We start from the raw sequence: 24,808 nt of genomic DNA, 5'->3' as shown, positions 1-24,808 counted from the left end.
CACATGATGTAAGAATGTGATCTTTTCATTTGGACCACGTTGCCACAGGCCAGTTCATTTTTAAGCATTTCCCTGAAGGGCAAAGTTCAGAAATGCTCCAGAAGGTCTTAGGGCCACTGCTATTTCAAACATCCAATTTAAAAGACGATAAACTGGGTAAGATTAAAAAAAAAAAAAAAAAAAAAAAAGATTAGAGGCCTATCCTATGAGAAGAGTTGGGGACCAAACATGGCTAATGAGACTCCAGACGGTGATAATGAGCTAGAGATAGCGTGCTAGGAGTGACCAGTTCCATCCAAACTATTATCACTGGAGGGTATTTAAATCTCTTTTCATAGTTCCTACCACCGTTACATCTCATTTTAATATAAAAGAAAGTCTCTCTTCAGGAACACACTCGTCAGAATACGGGACAAAATCTCAGAAAAGGCCTCTGGCCACACCTGTGCCCCTGCAACGCTGTGGGCCTGCAGCTTTGGGAGGGTTACCCCGTGAGCCATCTGTCCCTGTGACAGGTTAGGCCTTATGGGGAGGTTGGCACTGTGCGAGGCACTTTGCATGCATTATCTCATTTAACCCCTACCTGTCCTTGCAGGAGGTGCTAGTCGCATCCCCGGTCGACAGACGGGGAAACTGGGCCTTAGAGTATGGTGCTTTGCCCAAAGTCGCCGGTTACTGTCTGTGCCAGGATAGATTTGAGCACTGTTTTAGGCATCCTCCACATATCACCTCTAATCCTCATAACGACCCCATGAAATAGGTGCCATAACTGTGCCATTTTACAGATGTGAAAGCACAAACTAGCTCAATAACTCGCTCAACTCACGTAGGGAGTTAGTGGTGAGCCCAGCAAAGGAATTCAGGAGAGGCTCCGCTCTCAAGCATTGAGCCAGCATCACAATCACCTGGAGGGCCGGGAGACACAGATTGCTGGGCCCTAGTCCTAGTTTGTGCTTCCGGGGGGCGGTACTTGTGACTTTCCATTTCTGCAAGTTCAGAGGTGAGGTCGACGCTGCTGGCCTGGGAAGCACGCTTAGAGAACCACTGCCTTAGAGTTAGCTGTCTTGATCACTGAGTGACAAATCCTACTGGCCACCAAAGTCCATGTGTGTGTGTTTTTAAAATGTCCTCTGGAGAACCATCTGCAAAAAAAAAAATATTTAAAACAATTCCTAGAATTCCTGCCTATGGAGATTTTACCGTAGCTCTGAGTTAGTCAAGTCAAATTAGACCACAATGTGCCTGCCCTTTAACCGGAGCGTTCAGCCGTGGAGCGTCTTCTATGCTTGTGTCCTCAGCCGAATCCGAAGGCAGGAGCTCCGACCACGTGCACGAGAACGGCGGCCCGCGGGTCTCAGAACCCGGCCTCGTCCTGGTGCAAGAACTACAAAATGACCTGACCACAGGGGCTGCCCCACTCTAAAACGGCCCAGGCTCCCCTGGGGCCGCCGGCTCCTTTGGGTTTATTTACGTTCCCCCCCGCACCCCCCCCGTCTGCTGTGGAGCGAACGATCTCACACCCCTACATCTGCCATTAGGACTCGAACCCTAAATCCGGCAAAGTCCTCCGCAAGGCAAGGGGACAGGCAGCGAGAAGGGAAGGGTCTTTACGACACAGGCGGCGGGGGACGCGCCCACCGGGTCCCCGCGCCCCTCGGGAGGCGCCCGGCGGGGTGGGCGTGGCGTGGTTGGGGGGCTCCGGGCGGCGTGGGCGGGAGGCGCCCCGGGGCGCGGGCAGCGGCCGCAGCCATCTTGCGCGCCGGGTGCGCCTCGCAGGTCGGGCGGGCGGGGCAGTTAGGGGCGCGGCCCCGGGACCCCGCCCCGCCGAGGACTCTCGGGAGCGCGGGCCGCGGGCTCACTTCGCCGACACTCCGACAGCCGGGAGCGCAGCGGTCTCCTGCAGGCGCCGCGGGTGAGCCGGGAGCGCAGCCGAGGCCGGGGGGCGGAGGGCCGGGGCCGGGGGGTCCGCGCCCCACGGAGGGGATCGTGGCTCGGACTCGCCGGCAGGTGTGGCGGGGCCCGCCCGGCGGAGGGGGCGGGGGGCTTGCGCGGGAGCCCGGAGCCGGTGGTGCCCGGGAGGAGCCGGCGTGGTCCCCGGGCCGGTGGGGTCCCTCGTCCGGCCCTTGGCGCACGGTTCTCTCTTTTGGCCCAAGTAAGAGGCAGGTGAAGCCGAACCTTCCGGCGTGGCCGCCCCTGGTGCTCCAGACCTTCCTCTTTCGACTCTGTCCCCGGGGGTGCCCCACCCAAAGTGCCCGCGGAGCCCGGGCTGCGCGGACGCGCGTCCTGCCCGCGCCCCTCCCGCCTCGCTCGGCCCGTGGCCCTCTGGCCGCTCCGGGGCGGGGACCATTTTTAAAAAAGTGTTTCTCAAAGGCTTGACGGTTGCGGTTTCAGCCCTGGGGCAAACGGTTGCTTCACAAAGTGAAACTTGCTGTCGGCTGCGTTCCCGCCTGGCTTCCTGGAAGTCCGAGAACTACCCCGGTGTACCCCCCACCCCCACCCCGCCCCGCTTCCGCGTCCCCGAGCGGGACCCCGCGCCCCCTCCCCGCCGCGCACGTCCCCCGCCGGGGTCCCCCGCGCCCCCCTCCCCCGCGCGGCCCGGCCCCCCTCCCCGCAGGGCCCGCCCGGCCCGCGGTAATTGCAGGTTGGGCGGTGACTCACGCCGGCGCCCGCCCGGCCGGTTCTTAAGCAGCAGCGCGCGGGGCGGGCGCCGAGTGTCGGGCGCGGCGGCGGGAGGAGGCGGCGGCGGGCGGCTGCGCGCTCTGAAGGGCTCTCCTCTGCCTGCAGGTCGGGAGCGCGGTCTCAGCTGCTGCGGCAGAGTCGAGTTTCCAGGGGCTTGAGGAGAACCCGCCAGGAACCGAAGATGCCGAAACCAGTAAGTGACCCAGCGTCGGGGCGGGTCGGGCGCTGCGGGCGTTCTCGCCGGGCGGCGCTGCCTGGGCGAGGTGCTGGGGCTCTTCTTTGTGCCACCGGGGTTCTCGTGCAAACGGCGAGACGGCCGGAGTGGGGAATTGTCTCCCTTCTTCGGGATTCCTTGGTCCTTTTGTGTGGAACTCTTGGGAAGTCCACTGTGCTGCCCCTCTTTCTACCGTCTTTTTGTTTGTGAACGCCCCCCTGCCCGCCCGGGTACTTTATGCTCTTTTGTAAAAGAAAGTTTGGTCTGCTTAAAAAAAAGAAAAAAGTGTATTCTAATGCAACTTGGGAGTTTTTTTTTAAAAAGAAAAGTCGGGTGGCTTCCGAAGGCACATCAACTCCGAGTCCCTTTAAGCACCGGAACCCAATTCACTCCAAGTCTGCCTTTGGTGCTTTAAAGGGCGTCCAGCTTCGAAGACCCCGTCTTTCTGGCGGGCAGCTTCCTGCCAGGCCTGTGAAGTTGTGCTCTCTTAACCTGGGAATTTGCTGCTGGCAGCAGGATTCCTATCTCTGAAAGCGGTTTAGTAATGAACTTGAATTGCAGGTGGAGGAAGGTTCCCCTGCGCTCCTGGTTGTGCGCTCCTGGGCTACATCATGAACGTCAGCTGATTCTGGTGCCCGCACCTCTGTCCCCTGAATCTGATTAGGCCGCTATCAGGGTTAGATTGCTGGCCAGGCCTGGGGTGAATCACTTTCACTGAAGTTGTGGCAGCAAACAAGGCAGGTGCTTTGTGACCGGAGTTTCTTGGAAAGTTGTATAGATTTACCTGCTTTAACACAGGTGAACGGTGACCAGATGCTGCAGAGAGGCTTTAACTTTTTTTTTTTTTTAATGGTTTTAAATCATGATGAAGAAAATTTCTGGATTCATGAAAAATTGCAGTAAAAGATACATGTGGGATTTTTCTAGTTTTCCAAACAATTTGGTTCTGTAGTCGATGTTTATGTGCTTTTCCTACCATGAATTCGTAGATTCTTAATAAAAGGAGCTCTTTCTTAATAAAGTCTGTACTGTTAGGTTAAATAAATTACTATGTTAATATGCTATCAGAGTCAGAAGTCAATATAGTTTTGCCTGAATTACATGATTAAAATCATTCATGATGTAGAAATTTTTTTTCCTACACAAATTTATTTTTTCTATTTAAAAAAATTTAGAGAGCACAAGTGGTGGGATGGGTGGGGGGTGGGGGAGAGAGAATCTCAAGCAGGCTCCAGGCTCAGTGCAGAGCTGAAGCAGGTTCCATCCCACGATCTGGGATCATGGCCTGAGCCAAAATCAAGAGTCAGGCTCAACCGAGTGACCCACTCAGGGGCCCCACAAAATTCTTTTCATTTCCACTTGCACATAACATCCAGGCCTTACAATGCCTGTGATATAAAAACTGACCTAAAAACACAACCTTACTCGGGGCACAGCCCCCATGCAGCCTTTTGAGCTGTGGTCAAGATATTACTGTAGGTATGGTTTTCTTTATTTCACTAAAAGAAAAGATGCAGAGTTCAGCTTTGAAGATCTCACTCTGAAAAACGTCAGTAAACCAGTTTCCTGTTACTGCTTTTCTTTCTCATTTCTCAAAGTGAACCGTAATTTCTTTTATTCTGTTTTTTTGTTGTTGCAGTAAAATAATACATAATATGCAATTTGCTGTCTTAACCATTTTTTTCAGTGGCATTAAGTACATTCATCCATCTGTAGAACTTTTACATCTTTCGAAACTGAAACACTGTACCCATTAAACACTAACTCCCCATCCCCTCCTCCAGCCCCTGGCACCCACCCTTCACTTCCTTTTTCTATGACTTCGACTGCTCTGGGTCTCTAAGTGGAATCACACAGTATGTGTCTACTTGAGACTGGCTCATTTTAGTTTAATGACCTCAGGGTTCATCCATGTGGTAGTATGTATTAGAATTTCCTTCCTTTTTAAGGCTCTTTGTATTTCTTATGGCAGGCATATTTTAATTGTATGTGTAACTATAGAAACATCTGAGTAGTTGGGGTTTGAGGCTTCTTCCTGATCCTTTGAATTCAGTATTTTTGATTGATATCTAAACTGAGTAGACAACTTTATAAAAACAGTGTAAATGAAATATGTATTTGCTGCTTTCCCTCTTAATACTGCTTCTCGAATTACTACTTGCTAGAAAGATTGAGTGTTCTCTCTGGCAAGCATCTGTCCTGCAAGCTGCGTGTGCAAAGTGTGGGTGGGTGAGGCAGCTTGTCTTCAGGGAGCTTATAGTCTGGGACCTGAGCCCAGACACATGCAAATGCTAAAATAGAAGCTGGGTCACTCTGAGTGCCACCAAAGAGGGAAAGAGGCTTAAGTCAAGTGCAGCACAATTAAGAGGAAAATCATCCGATGGGGAAATGGGTGGACTTCATTGAGAACCCTTCAGCTGAGTCTTGCTCAAGGCCTGTGGGTAGGATTTGATCGGCCTGGGCACTCAGAAGGAGAGCTGTTGTCTGGTTTTACTTTTCCCACAACTGCTTTGGGGCTCTACTCATGTGTGACTTGTAGACAGACTTCCAGGGAGAATGATCTGAGGCCTAGAAGGCACTACATACGCCCTCTGCTCAGCTGATATGTTTGGCCTTGTGGGTCCTTCTTAATTTGGAGAGAGCCGCGGTGGGGGCGGGGGGGGGGGGGTTGTGCCCAGGGAGCGGTCTCAGGAAGCAGTCTTTGTGCCTGTGGTTCAGCCACGGGTGACCTGTGGTATCCTTCCTCCTTACTTCTTACCACCATAGTTGCTCTCTTCATCATGATAGGAAGGAGGCATAGGGCGGTAGGAAGGAAAACCACAGCAGTTAAGCTTAGGAATGAAAAAGGTGTTGCATTTAAGGCTAAGCTCTCAGAATCTGTTTTCTGAGTTTAGCCGTGAGCGGTCTTAAGTGGTACTGGCAGATGCCGTAGATGTTCCTTTCTAAAGTTTTGATCTGGAAGTTTCTGATATAAAAGCAAATATTCTCTTCAGTAGGAAAACTGTGAAAACAGGTTCAAGATTCCGCCTTTTGCCAAAATTTGAAGATAATTTCTCAAATTGCCTTGTCTCTCTGGGAATATATGTTTTTCCCCTTGGGTAGATACCCAGTATGGAATAAGTCCTTGTTTCTTAGCTTGTTTCTGCAGGTTCATTGTCTATAAAATGGGACTGCCAGCGTCCTTAATTCATATTGTGCGAGACAATTAATGTCCACTAAATATTTCAACAGGCACGGGATTTACTGAATATACACTGATAACATTTTCCATCCCCTCCATCAATTGGGAAGCACACATGGGACATGTTTTGTGTATCCCTCCATCTTCAAAATGGGCAGATGGTGAATTAGCTAAGATTTTCCCATGTGGTGGTGGGAAGTGCTGGCTAGGATTAGTCATTTGTCATCATCACACTGTCTGTAAGGCACAATGAGTCTATTTGTACATTCATCCATTAGTTCAGTCATTTATGCGTTACTATGGTAGATGTTGAGGTTACCAAGATGAGCAGGCACAGAAATAGTCCTTGTCATCATGGATTTACAGTCTGTTGAGGGGAACAGACAACAATCCTAGAATAACTTGATTGTGTACCATGGCATGCATGTGGTGGTGGTGGTTGGGGGGGAGAGTTAATCGGGCAGGACAGGAAGGCACTCCCAAGAGGCAATGACTATTCTGAGCAATGTAAAGAATGCAGGGCCATTCACTAGGTGAAAGAGGGAGGCAAGGAGTGTACCAGGCAGAGGGAACCCACTTGTGCAAAGGTCCTGTGGTAGAAAGGGGGGGGGGGGTGGGTAGGATGAGTTCAGGGTTCCAAATATGGACGAGTATAGCTAGGGAGAAAAACAGGCCAGCTGTGCCTAGCCTAGTAGGTCTTAAGAGGGCATTTTTTCAGGGCTTAACTCAGGGAGAAGCACTTATGGGTGTTGATTGGAAGGAAGTGACCTGATCAGATTGGCTTCTGAAAGGTCACTGCACCTGCAACATGAGAATCAGTAGGAGGTGAGAGGTGGAGACTGTAGACTGTTGGAACAGCCCAGGTGAGGGGTGGTAATAGGATCGACCAAGGCAGTGTGATGCAAGTGGAGAGAGGTGGGTGTTAGGGAGCTCCTTGGGAGGTATATGTGATAGGACTTAGTGATGGATTGGATGTGCAGGGGCAGAGGGCGGGTAGAAGGCTGACTTCTGGCTCCTGGCTTGCATAACTGGACGGATGGTAGTGCCATTCACTGAGATAAGGAACCTGGAAAAGGACTGGGTGTGGGAGGGAGGGTTGAGTTTGGTTTGTACTTGCTAATAAATTCGTGACTGTAAATGATGAAAGGAGTCCCTTTGACTTCTCATTATTATAACCGCTACCTCCTGAAATACAATATAGATGTCAGTGTTTTTCTTAAGCTACAGTTTTTTAAGTCCACATAAAGTAAAAGTAATCCACCGGCTTCTAATTTTTCTTCTGAGTGCGTGTACACATTACACATAAAGTTAAAGGTGAGGATTAATTTAGTGCCGTGTTCTCCGACTTTAGTATAGGTAATTATCTGGAGATCTGAAGATTCTGGAGTCTCTCACAGTTCTACTGAATCCCCATCTCTAGGGCCAGGTAGGATGTGCTTTCTAGTAAGCTCTCCAGATGGTTCTGAAGTGCCCCAGATTTTGGGAATTGCTGATTTCATAAGAAAGGGACAGTTTTTACATAGTTCTCCCTTTGGAACCCCACCAGTGTGGTGAGGCCCTCTTGATACTGGTGGTTGTGTGTGAGCAGAGACCAGAGCCTGTGGTGTGTTTGGGGGGGGGGGGGGCAGCAAAATCCAGTGTGATTCCAGAGCACCCATTCAGGCAGATGTTCTTGTAGGGAACATCTGTGTAGGAGTGGATACACAATCACCTTCTTAAAGTTCCAGCTTAAATGCCTTGGGTGCCATCATTGGTATTTGGAATGCGGCTGGGGTGGGGATAAAGGAGATAGCTGGATGGTTATCAAACTCCAGAAAGACTAGCTAAGATGTCCAGTTGAATCTCTCTGATTTGAACTTCTCTCTGTGGGGGTTTGGTTGTGGAGCTTAATTTGGCCGCGACTGGTGCGCTGTCTCAAATTTTGGCTTTGTTTTTAAAGGGGAAGAAAAGCCAGCCGTTTTCCATTAAATGGCAGGGAAGAAAGAGATCCCATTCTTAGGTTCCTCTTTGCTCTTCAGGCCTTCCACACTGGCCTCACTTAGTTACTGGTTTTTTGGTTTTTTTTAATGTTTTATTTATTTTTGAGAGAGAGACAGACAGGTAGTGCAAGCAGGCGAGGGTCAGAGAGCGAGGGAGACACAGAATCTGAAGCAGGCATTAGGCTCCAGGCTGCGAGCTGTCAGCACAGAGTCCGATGGTGCGGCTCAAACTCACGAACCCTGAGATCACCACCTGAGCCGAAGTTGGATGCTCAACCGACTAAGCCACCCAGGTGCCCCTCCTTAGTTACTATTCTAAGTAGTAATGTGATTTCTAACAAAAATTTCATAAACTTACAAATACTTACAGGTTGGGTAAGGAAAACATTACTATTCTTACTGAATTACCATAATTTCTTTATTTTACTTAAACTTCTGTTTAAGTGTCTTTGATAATTTGAAGATTCTTAGGATGATTCAATATATGCCTGCTTTCTTAAAGTATTTAGATGTTTTACCTGCAGTCTTAAGCAATAAAATTCAGTCTGCTTTCAGAATCACTGAATGCATATTTTATGCATTATATTTTATTTCATTTCAGTAGTAACTGCATTTGGGATTCCCCAGCTACTCCAATTAGTTTTTAGTTTAAGCACTAAATGTTTGGTTGCCACTGCTAATTACATGTGAGTATTTATTGAAGAGACCAGAAGGTTGCATTATTTTCCTTCTAAGAGACTTACCATCTGTGCCTGTGGACATAAGGAAGATCTTATTCTAGATGTCTTTTTAAAGTTTACTTATTTTGAGAGAGAGAGGGAGCACAAGTGGGGAGGGGCAGAGAGCAGGAGAGAGAGAGAATCCTAAGCAGCTCAGAGCCCTATGCAGGGTTTGAACTCAACAAACCTCTAGATCATGACCTAAGCTGAAGTCAGAGGCTCAGCCGACTGAACCACCCAGGCGCCCATAGACTTCTATAAATGTTTTTTTGTTGTTTTGTTTTTGGCTTTTTTTGTTTTTTAAAATTTTTAACCTTTATTTATTTTTTTGAGACAGAGACAGAGCATGAAGGGTTAGAGAGAGGGAGACACAGAATCCGAAACAGGCTCCAGGCTCTGAGCTGTCGGCACAGAGCCCGACGCAAGGCTTGAACTCACAGACTATGAGATCATGACCTGAGCCGAAGTCGGACACTCAACCGACTGAGCCACCCAGGCGCCCCTGTTGTTTTGTTTTTTAAAACAACTATGCTATAATGTGAGTTGGAGCGTTATGGCTAAAAATGCTTAATATAGCTATTATACATATTTTTTCCAAGTAAAAATGCACAGCCATATAAAGAAGAGTTTCATAATTAATTTGGTATTTTACTTGTACTTTGGCAAGCTTCTAGGAACCTCAATTTTGTCCTCTGTAAAATGGAAGTGAAGTTTTTACATGAAAAGAATGTTACATAAACAGACAAAGCTTCTATGAAATCCAAATAATTTTATCTCCAGGTGCTGTTTCTTGTGTACATTTTTTCCTGGAAACGAGCTTTACAAACTTTTCAGTGTAACAGGGAGCTAAAACTAAGGGTTTTAGTTTCCAAGTTGCTATTAACCAAGTAAAGTCTGTCACTAGGCCTTCTAAGAAAAACAGCGATGTGAAGTGTTTGGGTTGTGTAGTAAAAGGGAACATTCTTTCTCATCCTCTTGTAGTTGTGCAAATTCCCTGGGAGGTCACATGGGCTCCTTCCTTACCCCATTGAAGGCCTGTTGTATGCCATTACATTCTGAGTGCCAGAACTATGAAAAGAAATAAGCTAGATTGTTGCCTTTAAGGGATTCTCAGTCTAATAGGGGAGTCCAATATGTAAGCAAAGAATTATAGTGCAGCGTAGTATGATAATAGAGACACCTACAGAAGAAGAGGAAGTGTGCCCTGGAGAGCTAGGGAAAGCCTCTCAGCTGGTGAGATGCTGGGGGTGGGTGTTGAGGGATGCCTAGGAGCTCACCAGTACACAGGAGCAGAAGTGAATTTAAGGCAGCAGCACTGGTCAGTTCTATTTTCCTTCGATTGTGAGTCACTTTTCATTCTCTAAGCTGTTTTTAATACCGATAGGTAAATGGTAATACGGTTCAAAGAACGGGGAAGGCTGCATTAACATAGTAATTACCTTTTTAATCTAATGTATTTGAGAAAACCTTAAAAGCAGAATGAAAATTTCCTGACCCTGACCCAACTTTTATTGTCAGCAGAAAGGAACAAATACCACCGAGGATCAAACTATAATAGCCAAGCATAGTAGATTTTGCTTACCTTTTTGTTAACTATGAAGACACTTTCCACGTCCTATTTTTTTTTCTATTTTTGCCTGAAAGCCAGTTTTAAGCTTTCTATATCAAAATCATCGTGTCAGATATTGTCACAAATAATTGCTTTTACTTTAGGTGGAATAGTAGGCCAAGGCCAAATCTGGCTGTGACGGTTTTGGTAGGGGATACCAGCTAGGAATGGTTTTTACATTTTTATTTTTTTTTATTTTTATTTATTTATTTTTTTTTAAGTTTATTTATTTTTGAGACAGAGAGAGACAGAGCATGAACGGGGGAGGGGCAGAGAGAGAGGGAGACACAGAATCGGAAGCAGGCTCCAGGCTCTGAGCCATCAGCCCAGAGCCCGACGCGGGGCTCGAACTCACAGACCGTGAGATCGTGACCTGAGCTGAAGTCGGACGCTCAACCGACTGAGCCACCCAGGCGCCCCGGTTTTTACATTTTTAAAGGGTTGTTTAAAACAAAAGAACAGCAATCTGCACCAGATACCAAAATGGCCCGCAAAGCATAAAATACTTATCTGACCCTTCACGGAGAGATTTCACCAACCCCTGCTTTCGGATAAAAAGAATTACTGTTTAATATGTTATCCTTGTATATATTTTATGACTAAGCTAATATTTTGAAGCAGACCCACACCAATTATTCCAGTTTTTAAAAATTTCTTCTCAGAGAGCAAATAATCTGTTTTCTTAGCCAGTATTAGGTGTATCACAGGCTCTGTGCCTGGACAGGTATTGGGAAAGCTGTCATCACCTAGAAGCAGGCATGGTTGGTGTTGAGGTGATACTTTAAACAAGGCTGGTCCCCCAGCAGGTCTTTTGTTCTGTGGAGAAAGTGCTAGTATCTTGTGTCACACTTGCTAAGCCATTGTATAATGACAGATTTCTGACGTACACTAAAAGAACACAATTTGTATCTGATATTTGAGTCGAAAGCAGAATATTATATAAATGAGTTTTTTTTTATCACTGACAGTTTGAAATTAACTTTTGAAATTACTATCGCCTATGTGAATTTCTGACTATAGAAGGTTTTATAATTCAATCCCTAATTTAGACCACTCTAAAATAGAACCTTCTCACTGTCCACCCTTTAGCCCACTTTATTTTACTTAATAGAACTTAGTTCTATCTATAACAATGTTAGATACTTGGGGTGGGGGGTGTTTTTTATTTTTTGTGTTTTTTCTTTCCTGGCCATGAAGCAAGATGCAAAGTGGCTGGAAAAAAAAAAAAAAAGGCATTGTTACCTGCTTCAAGAACAAACTTTAAATTCCTACTTTATTGGCTGACCGACTAGATAAACATGCCTGCCTCTGACAGGGTGTTCTGCGGTGAGCTTGTCAACCTCCCTGTGCCCTGCCCCCTCACCTGTGAGACACTATCCAGGGACCTACCTCCCAGGTTCTGATGAGGCAGGACAGGAGAGCCTAGCACCGGAAGCTTCTGGCCCCGTGCCTGGCACCTGGGCACCGTCTCTTCTCACCATAGAGAACGGAGTAAATGGCAGAGGAACTCTACTTTACTAAATTCTAATCTGATTAAAAGCTTTTGTAACTCATGATGGGCATTCTTTTTCTGACTTAGCCTAATAATGCAATATATTTTTCTTTTGCTACAATGAACATCACCCCCCTCCCCCCTTCTGTAACCTCCACTTGTTCATTAACAAGTAGAGCACCTACTATGTGCCAGGTTCTTAGCTCCTAGGGATACACTGATGAACAAAAAGGGGAAAATCCCTGCTTCCAGGGGCGCCTGGGTGGCTCGGTCATTGAAGCCTCTGACTTTGGCTCAGGTCATGATCTCATGGTTGCCTGGATTCAGGCCCCACGTTGGGATCTGTGCTGTCAGCAGAGCCCGATTTGGATCCTCTGCCCCTTCTTTGCCCCACCCCCTCTCGTGCGGGCTCTTAAAAATATTAAGAAAAACCCTGCTTCCAAACCTCTAACATAAAGTCAGGGAGTGATAGCAGCACTGCTGTTTGTTGGTTTTCATCCAGGCTTTGCTGAGAGCCAGAGGTGCTTTTCTTCTCTCACTGACTCTTTGTTGGGTGACCAGTTAAAACGACTGGGCAGAGTGTGGTTTGTTTTTGTCTGTTTTGTTGTTGTTTGGTAAATCACTCTTGCATTGGGCAGTGAGCCAAGATACTTGTCTAAGAACTTGTTTTCAAGTAGGTTTGATGATAAGCATGTCATCATTTGCCATGCCCTTGTAGATTCTTCCATCATTTCTCAGGCATTGAGGTTCAGGGAAAATTAATTCTTTTTGAATAATATTTGGACTTTTGCACCATTACTGCATCCATAGGTTTCTTGTAAAATATGTCTTAGAGGGAGAGCCAGCCATGGTTATTAAAGAGAAAATTGAACCACGGATCACTTGGTAAAAGCTTAGAACATAAATATTATTTTGGAACCACCTCTTTATGAAAATACGTTATGTATATTAGTGTAGTGTTCTTGTTAAGGTGTTTCATTGCCTTGGTTAAATAATTACGGATGTTGCTTCTTCTTGTTCAAGTATCTGCTTACATAAGTGGGACTTAGATGGGGAGATAGGGTGGGGAAAACTGGATGTTTGTTAAGAAACTGGCCAAACAGGGCCGCTTGGAAATACAGTATGATGACAAGGCTGCAGAGTGCATGACACAATTCGAGGAATTCAACCGTAAAAAGTTTTTGAGACAATGGATAATTGAATATTAACTGAATTTTAAATATTAAGGAATAGTTTTGAATTATGTTGGAAGTGATAGTGGTCTGGTGGGTAACACATATACACACATGTATGTACTCAGAGTCCTTTAGAGCTACATACTGAAGCTTTTACGATTGAAATGATCCTGTGGCAGCCTAAAAAATGCCAGCAAAAAAAAAAAAATTATCTTAAACTGGAAGAATATTTGAATCGAGAATGTTAGAAAGTTAATGGCATCCAGCTGGGTGACGGTACATGAGGGGAGGGGGGAGTCCTTGTACTGTTCTATTTTTGTGAATGTTTCAGATTTTCCAAAGTAAAGTTTGTTTTTTAAAAGCACGTAGGGGTGAAAGGGAAAGATGCTGTCACTTTTACAAACCCGCCAAACGCTGGAGTGGTTGGAGGGCAAGCAGGAAGGGACGTCTCTGCCCTGGGATCTGGAGTCCCAGGCGGGTCCTGCTGAGCGGCTCTCCACAGACCCCCAAGTGGATGCGGTTTCTTGGGAGACCTTGGGTGTTCTGATCAGATGAGTGACTGACCTAACCCCATCTGGACCCTCTCACCTCCCACATACATATTTTAATTTTTTTTTTTTTTTTCAACGTTTTTTATTTATTTTTGGGACAGAGAGAGACAGAGCATGAACGGGGGAGGGGCAGAGAGAGAGGGAGACACAGAATCGGAAACAGGCTCCAGGCTCCGAGCCATCAGCCCAGAGCCCGACGCGGGGCTCGAACTCACGGACCGCGAGATCGTGACCTGGCTGAAGTCGGACGCTTAACCGACTGCGCCACCCAGGCGCCCCCCACATACATATTTTATTCAAGGGGGACCTCCAGTCCACATTGCAGTTGATTTGAAAACACACAGAAGTGTTTGTTCCCAGCTAGTTCCAGTTACTCTGTATTCCCACAATCTTGGGGGTGGGGGTGGGGGTGGGGGTGGGTTGTGCTGTGTTCTGAGCCCTGGCTGGAAATAGGTCATTGTCTCAATGGCAGCATTTGCGCAGCTGAAAATTGGAAGTGAGCGTAAAGCGTGGGGCATTCCGGGGCAGGGTTTTGGAGCACTGGGACCATGGGTAGGGGTAGGGGCGGGGCGGGACGAAGCAGCACAGATCTCCCCCCCGCCCCCTTCCCCTCCACTAGTTATGTGCATAGATGTAATCCATCCTGGACCTGACAGACCAGATTGTGACCAAGTATAAATTGAAGGCTTTTGTTTTTGTTTTTCCCCGACACTTAGTGTAATTTCAGAAACACTGGGCCGTTTAAAGTAAGTTTGGTTGAAATGTGCTTATGCAGGCAAATTTTGTAAGGTTTCTGATTTCATATGGAGTTTTAAAAAAGCTAATGGGGTCTTGCTCTCTGTTTTTGAAGATGTCAAAAGTAAGGGCTTCTTGGTCAAGTTCAAATGTATTTTGCCTAAGCTTCTTACAAGGGAAATGTTCTGTACCCCAAAATATTACGGCATATGTGGTTTTAACACTTTTTATTTTTGAAATACTCTTTACACCCAGCATGGGGCTTGAACTCACAAACTCAAGATCAAGAGTTGCATGCTTAACCGGCTGAGCCATCCAGACACCCCTACTGCACATGGGATCTTTAAGCAGGGGCAAAGATTTGTCAAAGAAATGGCACAAGATTTAAGTACAATTTATCTTTTATGTCCTTGCCTAAAACAACAGGTTAGTGAAAAGAATTCTGCTTGGATACTTCTATTTTTTCATAGGCTTCCCCCCCACATCACCCCCCCTCCCCAGTAGGTTAGATAGGAGAAACCCTTCAGAGACTTGTAACTTTACAGAGAAAACATTCCAGGTGGGTAGTGAAGTTTAATCTATAGGCCTTTAATTTCCTGTATTTTATGAGCCTAGACTTAAAAATCATTGCAGCAAGTGATGGCCATCCTGGCCCTGTCCCTTTTCTTCTTTTATGGGATCCTCAGTTTGTGGATATAATTAACCTCCCTTTTCAGTGGACTAAATTGATGCTGAAGTATGTATGACACATCTAGCAAAACTGAAATCACGTGTTACAGAATCAAGACTTCACAAGCTTATTAGGTAAAGAGAAAGTGACCTTTGGGGAGAAAAGGATGTAGACAGCATCTGTGTTTCTGGAAAGAAAGAGTTTCTTTTGTGGAACGTGACATTCTTTGATCATTGCCTCCCCTTTCCTAGGTCAGGTGTCCAAGCATTGTAGCTAGTTTAGTGCCCATATTTAATCTACACACACAGTGTATGTCATTCCTACTTACAGACTCTCACAAAGAAGCTTCTTTAAAACGCACAGCTGTGGGGCGCCTGGGTGGGTCGGTCGGTTAAGCGTCCGACTTCGGCTCAGGTCATGATCTCGCGGTCCGTGAGTTCGAGCCCCGCGTCGGGCTCTGTGCTGACGGCTCAGAGCCTGGAGCCCATTTCGGATTCTGTGTCTCCCTCTCTCTCTGCCCCTCCCCTGTTCATGCTCTGTCTCTCTCTGTCTCAAAAATAAATTTAAAATGCACAGCTAGTAGGCGTCAGGAAAATGATTTTTATGTGCCCTCAAGCTGATAAGAAAATGTCCACCAGTATTCCTCTGCAGCACAGGTCATTGGAACTTGGGTGAGAGGGACGATCCTTTCATTTTGTCAGATGTCTGGAAAGCAGTGTCTTCCTGCCTCTGTTTCCTCCTTCTAGAAGCGGTGCCTGAGCCCGTGAACAGAGGGGAGCACGCAATGTTCCCAGCTCAGTTTTCAAGTAGTGGGAACTGACCTTCTTTTTAGTGGGGCTGCTCAGAAAGTTCCCTTCTAGCTCTAAGGTTGTGATTTTCTCTGGTTATAATGAGTACAAACAAGACTGGTTTGTCTGCTTTTTGTATTGCAGCTCTGCTTGACAGGAAGTGGGTCTGGAGGCAGGAAGTGGCTTATTTTCAGAAGCAAAAGGAGCCATTTAGAAAGACTTGGGGTTTCGTTACGTGCTCTTGAAATTATGCGATGGTTGATCTGGGCTCTTCCTTTTTGTATATCTATAATTTTACATAATTTTATCCTGGAATTTGGAAATATAAACTTTTCAGAATTGAAAACGATTGAGTTATTGGAAGATACAACTTTAGCAATAACATTTAGAAGCCCTATAGATACAAATAAGTATTTTTAGTAGCTGATTATCAAGTTGAGGAAGTTGCATACACTTTTCTGGGCCTCAGTTTCCTCAGCCTTTCAAAGAAAGTAGTTGGACAAGGATAACTTTTCACCTCTCACCAAGCAGTACCCATTTAGAATCTCCCTACAAGATAGTTTTACCTTGTCACTACTTTTGTTGTTCCACTTACAATGTATGCATTTATGTAACATAAAAATATGATACAAAATATAATGTGTAGAGATACCTGAAACATGAAAGTTCTTTGGAAATCCCAAGACCCAGCTGTGATGTTAACACTTGCCCTATTGTCCACTGCACATTAAAAATTTGACTTTTCTAAAGTTAAGAAAGGAGGTAAAGGGTAGATAGTGTTAACTCTTATTATGATTAAGTTACCCTCAAAATTCCTTAAGTGATATCAAATTCTTAGCTAAAATGATGTTGGTGCCCACCTCATGGTGTCAGAACGCTCTTGGGGTAGGAGGCAGGGGCCTGGCACACCCACCCCTGTATTTCCATGGTCAAAAAAAATTTTTTAAGTGTTTACTTTTTAGAGAGTGTGCGCACACGTGCGCGTAGAGGGGGTGGGGACAGAGGGTGTGAAATGGGCTCTGCGCTGACAGCAGAGAACCTGATGTGGGGCTCAAACTCGAGCCGTGAGATCATGATGTGAGCTGAAGTCAGACACTTAACCTGCTGAGCCACCCAGGCACCCCATCCAGGTTAAAATTTAAACTCCCATTCCCTAATACTAAGGACTGTGCTTAACCTGAACTGAGAAACTCTACTTACAGCTACTTGGTAGATAATGGAGTTGAGCTGGCTATTTGTCATTGAACTCTGTGATTGTGACCTTACTTTTCATTAGTAATTAGCACCTGGGCAGATGTTAACCGACCACTGCTTTTTTTTTTTTTTTACACCCCCACCTAGAAGGAATAGGAGGGGAGGGCACAGGATTGCTTTAATCCAGAAGGATAGTGGCCCATCCTGAGGCACTAGATTGTGGCAGGTTAATTTGGTTTCTTGATAGATACTCCCTCCCTATGGGACATTCTCAGGCTCCCATGAGCTGTTAGCATCAGCTCACATGTAGCCAAGCTTGAATTGTCCAGGGGAAATGACTACCATCACCAGGAATGGAGTATCTGGAGCCCCGTGATGGGCACCATGAGACGGGAGGACAGCCATCAGCAGCGTCGCCCAGTCCTTCTCTGTGACTTTCAGTGCTTCCTATTCTCTGGAATAGTGGGACCACCCGCCCATGGTTCCTGGGAAGGTTCCAGGAATTACTGAGAACCGAGGATCAGCACTTTGACCTCTGTAGAAGTGCTGTATATTGGTTATCAGAGCTGTCAACATGGACTCTTGGTCAGCCTTAACATTTGATGATTTTATTATTCCTGTTACGAGGCAATAAAAGACTGGAAAAGACCAGTATGTTGTCCTAGTTTTGTATAACTATTTGAAAACTATCAGAACATGAGTTTTATATCTATTCTGCCCTTCTGTCTTCAATGGTTTGTTGTGCTGCAGATAAAACGATGATGCATAGAAGAATTTTTACTGAATTCCCTGACCATTTTTGTTATAATCCAGCCTCTACATTTGCAAAGGTGGTTGACCGGTTCTCTTTGGCATCTGAAAATGTTCCTGCCCCAATCAACCAATTTGTTCACTGCTACTCAGTTTCTTTAATCTTGAAATAGAAGAACATATAAAATGATGTGATTGGGTATAATTTAAATGTAAGATACACAGGAGCTCATGGGGCGCCTGGGTGGCTCGGTCGGTTAAGCGTCCGACTTCGGCTCAGGTCATCCTCTCATGGTCCGTGGGTTCGAGCCCCGCGTCGGGCTCTGTGCTGACAGCTCAGAGCCTGGAGCCTGTTTCAGATTCTGTGTCTCCCTCTCTCTGTGACCCTCCCCCATTCATGCTCTGTCTCTCTCTGTCTCAAATAAATAAACGTTAAAAAAAAAAATTAAAAAAAAAAGATACACAGGAGCTCAAAAGAAAGGAATGGCAGTATTGTGAGTCATTATCCATTGATTTGCAGGTTTGCTGTTAGTGTTATTTAATTAGTAAAATGTATTTATACTGCTTTTTCCATCTTCTCTGAAGGTCTGATGTTAAGAGCTAGCACAAAACGTGTATCTCTGGAATTTTAAGCTTTGAGCCCAGCCTGCTTTGGGCGTGTGGTGACATGTGGCTCTGCTGGTGGTGGGAAATTTCAGGAGGGACTGCTGCCTCCCCAGCTCTGACCGACTGTGGTGCTGGTGTCGGGTCATTATGGACTTGGCTCTGTTTGATGCACAATCGTATTTTAAGGACCACATTTCTATTTAACTTGTCTTCTCTCTGCACATCAGTGTTGTGCTATTGTGGTAAATACCTCCCCATAGCAACGTACCGGTTTTTCTTTTGGCCTCTCTATCCTTAAAAGAATGGTATATGACAGCAGGGTGGTTTCTGGACTGGCTTTCTTCAATAAAAGCCGGGCTCATCTAATTATATGCTTATTAGAAACTACAACAATGTAGAATATGGTCACTGGATTTTCAGTGGCAACTACTTCTCTATAATTTTGTTGTTATATAAACAGTGTTACTGGGAGCGGCGATGTCCATTTGAAACAAACATTTTATATCCTAGGTAGAAAAAAGTTATCTTTTAAGTAGTAGTCATTACCATGATCCCCTAAAAAGGGCTGATGATATAGAGGGAGAAAAGCTAAAAAATCCACTTGCCTTTGGGGCTTGGCTGAATTCATGCGTCAGCATTTCTACGCTAAGCTGATTAAGGTTTGCTAAGTTAACAGTGAAGTTTACGGAGCTTGGTCATTTGTTAGCGTTTGTGAAAAATGACCACTGTGTGTCATAGCTAATGTTAGGATTATTTATTGAGTTGGAGTATTGCTCATAAGGACTTGATCTTTATCTCAAAGGTCAGGATCCAGAGAGATGACCAAAATAGGGCGTCCATCTGTTGGGATATGGAGTATGCGGGATGGGAGAGCATAGGTCTGTAACTGTTTTTAGTTCTAATGAATGAAAATTTAGTGAAGATATTTTTACGTAGTGGATTATAAATAACAGCAATAAATGCATTAATTTGGCCAAGAGGTGTTGTGGCTTCTCGTATGTTCGGGATAGTAACCTCTTGCCCTGAGAGCAGTGGCTGTCTGGGGTGGCTCACCTGTGAGTTTGGTAGAGCGGTGTCGACTTATGGGCTCCATCCCAACTTACTGAGTCAGACTCTCTGGGCCTGGGGCCCGGAAAGCCGTGTCAACAAGCTCTTCAGGTGAGTCTTTTGCGTGTGCAGGTTTGTGGAGCACTGAGGACCCAAGGAGTAGCTTATAAGGTGCAGCTGGCTGTATTTCTTAAACGATTACCAAGGGACACCAGATTTCCTACAACATGTCTGATGTGGCCACGTCCTTTGGGCAGCAGTGGACAGGGCTCTGGAGGTGTTTGTGTTAAGTAGCTGTAGCATGCCCAGCACCATCGGAGCTCAGTGTCAAACAGAAGACTCGGCCTCCTGCCTAAAAGTTAGAGCAGGAACACGATTTCCTTGGGAGAACCCTGAACAAGAGCCTGGGTTCTCCCCTCCTCTCCTTGGTGGTGAACGCCCAGTTGTCTTCCCTCATGTGTAAGGGGAAGGAGTTGACTAGAATTCACGATGCTAGAAATACTGCTGACTTCAGAGAGTAAGTGTGGGAACGTAGGATTCAGAGTGTCTTCTACTGTGTTCACATCAGTTTGGCAGCTTGGACCGTCTTCCTGTGAGCACATAGAATATTTTCATTTACAACTTACAGCAGTAAACTTAAATTGAATTTTAGTTTTTAAAAATTCATTTTTCTGAGTTGCTGGGCTGGCTCAGTCGGCGGAGCACGTGACTCTTGATCTCAGGGTTGTGGTTTCAAGCCCCACATCCGGTGTAGAGATTACTTAAAAATAAAATCTTTTAAATAAGTACATACATAAAAATTCATTTTTCTTTCGTCTTTATTTTCCCCTAAAGATTTTTTATTCTTATCATTTTGAATGCCAAACTGACAGTAGTTAGTATAGTTCATATTTGCAATCACTAAAGCAACATGGAGCTAGTTAATAAGATACTCAACCCAAATGTCCCAAATGGTGAATGGATGGACAGCAGTGATGTATCCATACACTGGAATGTTCCTTGGCGATAAAGAGGGAAGCCCCAGTACAGGCTACATCATGGATGAACCTCGAAAACATTACACTGAGTGATGGAAGGCAGAGTGTTTATACGCCCTGTTGAGAACAGGGAAATCTATGGAGACAAAAAGTAGATGAGTGTTTCTCAGGGCTGGGGAGGCAGGGGTGACTGCTAATGGGCACCAGGTTTCTTTTAAGGGAATGAGATGCTCTAAAATTAGATAGTGGTGCTGGTTGCATAACTTTGCTGAAAACCACTGAATTGCATGTTTTAGATGGGCGAATTGTGTGTAAGTTATATTTCAACAAAGCTGTTATTAAAAAAGAACACATAATGACTCAACATGAAAATCAAAATACAATAGTCTCTAATTATTGAATTACATGAACCAAAATAGCATCTCAGAAAAGTGTTATAAATCATTTATTATCTGTTGTGAGAATTTTTCCTTGTTCCACTTCCCTGCTTCCCCCATTTGTGGGAGAAAGTTTACTGTATCTACTTCCTATCGGAGCATTTCTAAGTATTTGAAAGGTCTTATCCAAATATTTGAAAGCTGTTAGAAGTTGCTGAAGTGGCACCTTCAGAAGAAGGCTGGAATGTTGGAAAACAGCACTGACATTTTTAAGTGATTATGAAAGGTCAAGCTCTCGATGTAATCTTGGTGGTGCTTGGATGGTTCTACTGAGGCTAATTTTTGAGTAAATGCAGGTGTGATAGTATAGGGATTAATCTGGTACCACTGAATCCACTGCCTGAAATTCAAACATTCAACTGTTACGGTTTGTATTTCGCTTTGTATTTTAAATGGTTTTCCTGCTTAAGTAGGTAGAAAATCACTGCCAACTTTCTTCCCCCACCCGCCGACTAGAATGAAGTCTGACTGCCTTGCCCAAGAAGACAAATGAGTGCTTGCCTGTAAAGACTGTAGAGGAATTGATTGATCTTGAATGTTTCCTTCTTGGTCTTTAGTGCACTATGAATTTATTCTGTAAAAAGTGTGATTAGAGAGGTAATTTTTTTTTTTTTTTTTAAGAGAGGTAATCTTAAACCAAATTCATTGTATTTCAGAAGGAAATGGGCACTTCCCAAAGGAAACATTGCGGTACTAGATTTATTTACCAAAACAAGGGAAAGAACTGGCAGATAATATGACAGCCATATGTGGGTTAGAAGTAAAATACAGTATTTCATTGTCAATATCATTTTTATGCCTCTCAGACTCTTAGAAGGCATTTTAGATACCATTTTGATCAAATAAACTGGGAAGACTTAGAAACCATGTTTTCCAGAGTACATTCTGAAACATACCAGTCCTTTGGGATATTCCATGGAAGAAACTTCTGTAGGTAGAACATTCCTGGGGAACTTTGACTAGGACACTGTCCTGGGGTTTTGCACCAAAGATATTAACACAACAAAGACACTCAAGCCTTTCCATTAAAGAAAGAAAAAGAAAACAGAAACCACCTTAACATATGTGATCTCCAGATAGCCCCCCCATTTGTATCACCTCTTTGTCTCCCTATGAAGGTCAGATAATGTTCTACAGAACTGCACCGCCCCTGACTTGGGTGGTGTCAGAAGCTGTTCAGATAGTTTTTTAAGTTACAGAATGTTACAGTTGGGAGATCCCTCTTAGATAAAACGTTTCCAGTCACAGGACTTCATATTACAAATGAGGGGAAGGGGCTTTCTTCAGGATGTGGACCACTGGGCAGGGATTGGCCGGGATGCCTAGGGAAGCGGGTCTTGGCCCCCTACCTGCTGTCAGGCCTGTGCTTGTGGTTTCTCAGCTTTCTGGGGGAGTTGAGCAAAGGGAACAATGGATTTCTTTCTTTTTTCTTTTTTTTTTTTAAGTTTATTTATTATTCTGAGAGAGCAGGTGGGGAGGGGCAGAGAGAGAGAAGCCCAAGCAGGCTGTGTCAGACTTGGGGCTCAAACTCCTGAACCATGAAATCATGACGCAAGACGGAATCAAGAATCAGACGTTTTGACTGAGCTACCCAGGTGCCCCAATTTATTTTTGTTTTAATAGGGTAAATTGTTAATTGAGTTTATTTAAAAAAAAAAAATTTGTGGTTTAACACACTTATATTCTCCTCTTGGAAAAAGAGGTCAGTTGCATCAGAGCAATAAAACGTGTACTACTCTGTGTCCAGCCAGAGAGTTGCATTTTCCTTCCTGGAAATGTGAAATCAGGTATGAGCTTTCCTTTTGCCCATGAAAACCATCTCCTGGCCAGCTTTTAGTAGCGTCACAGTTGGCTATTTTTCTCTCATCAATCTTTCCGGTCCGTCCACACAGCTTTCCTAAGAAGAAGTCAACCCACCTGTTTTCACAGCTCCAGCCTTCATTGCACTCCTGCACCTCCCTGATGCTGTTGGACTTCAGACCTGGCATTTCTGAGGCGGAAGGGACCTCGGGACTTCTAGTCCAAAACTTCAGCTTGCAGACAAAGCGGGGTGTGAGGCCCAGTGGGAGGAAGTTCTCAGGCTACAACACCAGCTCTCAAACCCGGGCCCCCTGGCTGCTGTTCTCTTGCCCGTGTTTCGGTGATCCCCGAATTCAGCTGGTTTTCTTGGGCCGAGGCTGAGAAACTCAGGCTGCACTGGGGATTCTGATAGTTGGACCCATTTGGAAATAACTGTGAATGGGTGCTACTTGAGACCCATCTCTATCGATCATGTTGTAAGTGACAGAAGGGCGAGAGAAGTCTGACTCCTCTGTCTGCAGTGCCCATGGCACCCAGTAGGCACCCAGGCACCCAGTGAGCGAGCCTCCAGGGCATGCCATGTGCCCGCTAGCTGGGGTGGGTTGCCAACAGTGAGATAAAACCACTATGGTTCATTGGCATGTAGTGTCACAGTTTTGAGCTGAGCTAATCCGTAAGAGCAGCAAATAGAATTTTTTTAGAGTAGATTATTAAGCAGAGGGAGGACAGAGACAGCATTACAGTTAGGTTTTCATTGACTTCATTAACTAAGGCAAAGATAGGTCTGTGTGTTAAATTCCCTATCAGATAACCTATTCGTTATCTAGTCAAGAGGCGTGGCTCATACACCTGTGAAACAGCAGTCATTTCATAAAAACTAAACATGCATGGCATTTTGCTTAGATTTAGAGAACTTTTACTGGCCAGATTTGTTCTTGTTTTAGAAATAAAACTTTTCATTCCTATTTTTGTTTTTATAGCCTTTGTCTCTTTCAAATACAGACCTGCGGCATATACTAACATTCTAGTAATCAAAAACTCGCCTGTCTTACTGAAATGAGAACACAAGTTCCCCACTAAGCTAGGCTGCTGGGGCAAAAAGAAGAAAGATTTTTCTGCTAAATATGGCCAGTGTGGAAAATCTGCATTATACTCATTAGAGCCTCATTTTTTTGGATGTGTTCGGGCATCTTCATTAACATGTTTTCTTGACTTGTGTCTAAGCAAGTCCTCTTACTCTAAAATTTATGACATGGCATAGAGCAGCAGAAAGACCTCATTATTTTTAATCTGTGGAGTTTAAAATGCTTTTGCTAACTTAACTCCATTATCTAAAGTTATTTATGAATTCCCATTATACGTAGTGGGGTATGGTTAAGTCTAGTTCCTTCTATGTTGTAACATTTTAGAACTCTCAGTATGGCTTTGTTTCTTCGTTTCAGTTGGAGTAGCACGGGGAGGGAGACATGAATTGTTGAGCTGCCATCTACACCGTCCACGGCATGGGGCATGTGTGTGTCTGTGTGCACGTGAGGGGGAACTCGAGCAAAACTCAACTTGAATCACTGTCATCACCCCTAAACAGAGCAGAATGTTTAAAAGGCTTTCAGTATTGTGTCAAGCCTGAGAGAATCCCTGCCTTTTGGGGTTAGACTTTCAGTGACTGACTGCATGCTGTCTATACACACGTATCCCACACATTACTATGGGATTTTGCTGCCTTCAGCAGATGTTGCCTTTGATAAGAAAAACTTAACCTGGGGGTAATTACCAGGACAATAAAAGTTGCAAACCGTGCATTCTTTCCCCCGACGTTTGCACACAGTTTGGGTTTGTGTGATGGTGTGTTTTAAGCCTGTGGAACCATGCTCACATTGATCATGCAGGACCACACAAGCCCACTTTATTTCTGTGGCACCGTTGCAGATACGAGCATCAGCTTCCATCCCAGTACTGAAAAGAATTGCTTACCGTGGAAACTCAAGACAAAGAGAATTAAAAAGGAGAGTTGGGATTTAGACATGTTTCCTTAATTGCTAAGGTCTGATTTCTTTCAAAGGTACTGGATAAGTGGATCAAAATATGTATATAAATGGTCTTGTCATCTGAGTAAGTGCTTCGTTTTAAACTTGGATACAAGTTTGTGCCATATTTCAGTATTTCATTATTAAAGATCTATAAAATTGAAAATAATCTTAACAGGCT

General features: G+C 45.0%; 1 protein-coding gene across 1 annotated transcript in view; it reads left to right on the top strand.

Annotated features, from left to right (window-relative positions):
- The first annotated feature begins 1,779 nt into the window (after positions 1-1,779).
- EZR (ezrin) overlaps positions 1,780-24,808 on the top strand; it is a 51,021-nt gene continuing 27,992 nt past the window's right edge. Inside the window, exons 1-2 of the mRNA XM_060617250.3 lie at positions 1,780-1,912; positions 2,785-2,872. Of these exons, the coding sequence (XP_060473233.2) occupies positions 2,861-2,872 (12 nt within the window). The 5' untranslated portion in view covers positions 1,780-1,912; positions 2,785-2,860. The remainder of the gene's footprint in view (positions 1,913-2,784; positions 2,873-24,808) is intronic.

The sequence above is a fragment of the Panthera onca genome, chromosome B2, assembly GCF_046562875.1.
Source record: "Panthera onca isolate mPanOnc1 chromosome B2, mPanOnc1 haplotype 2, whole genome shotgun sequence".
Taxonomy (NCBI): Eukaryota; Metazoa; Chordata; class Mammalia; order Carnivora; family Felidae; genus Panthera; species Panthera onca.
Note: the sequence above shows the minus strand (reverse complement) of the source record. Positions and strands in the feature narration are given on the sequence as shown.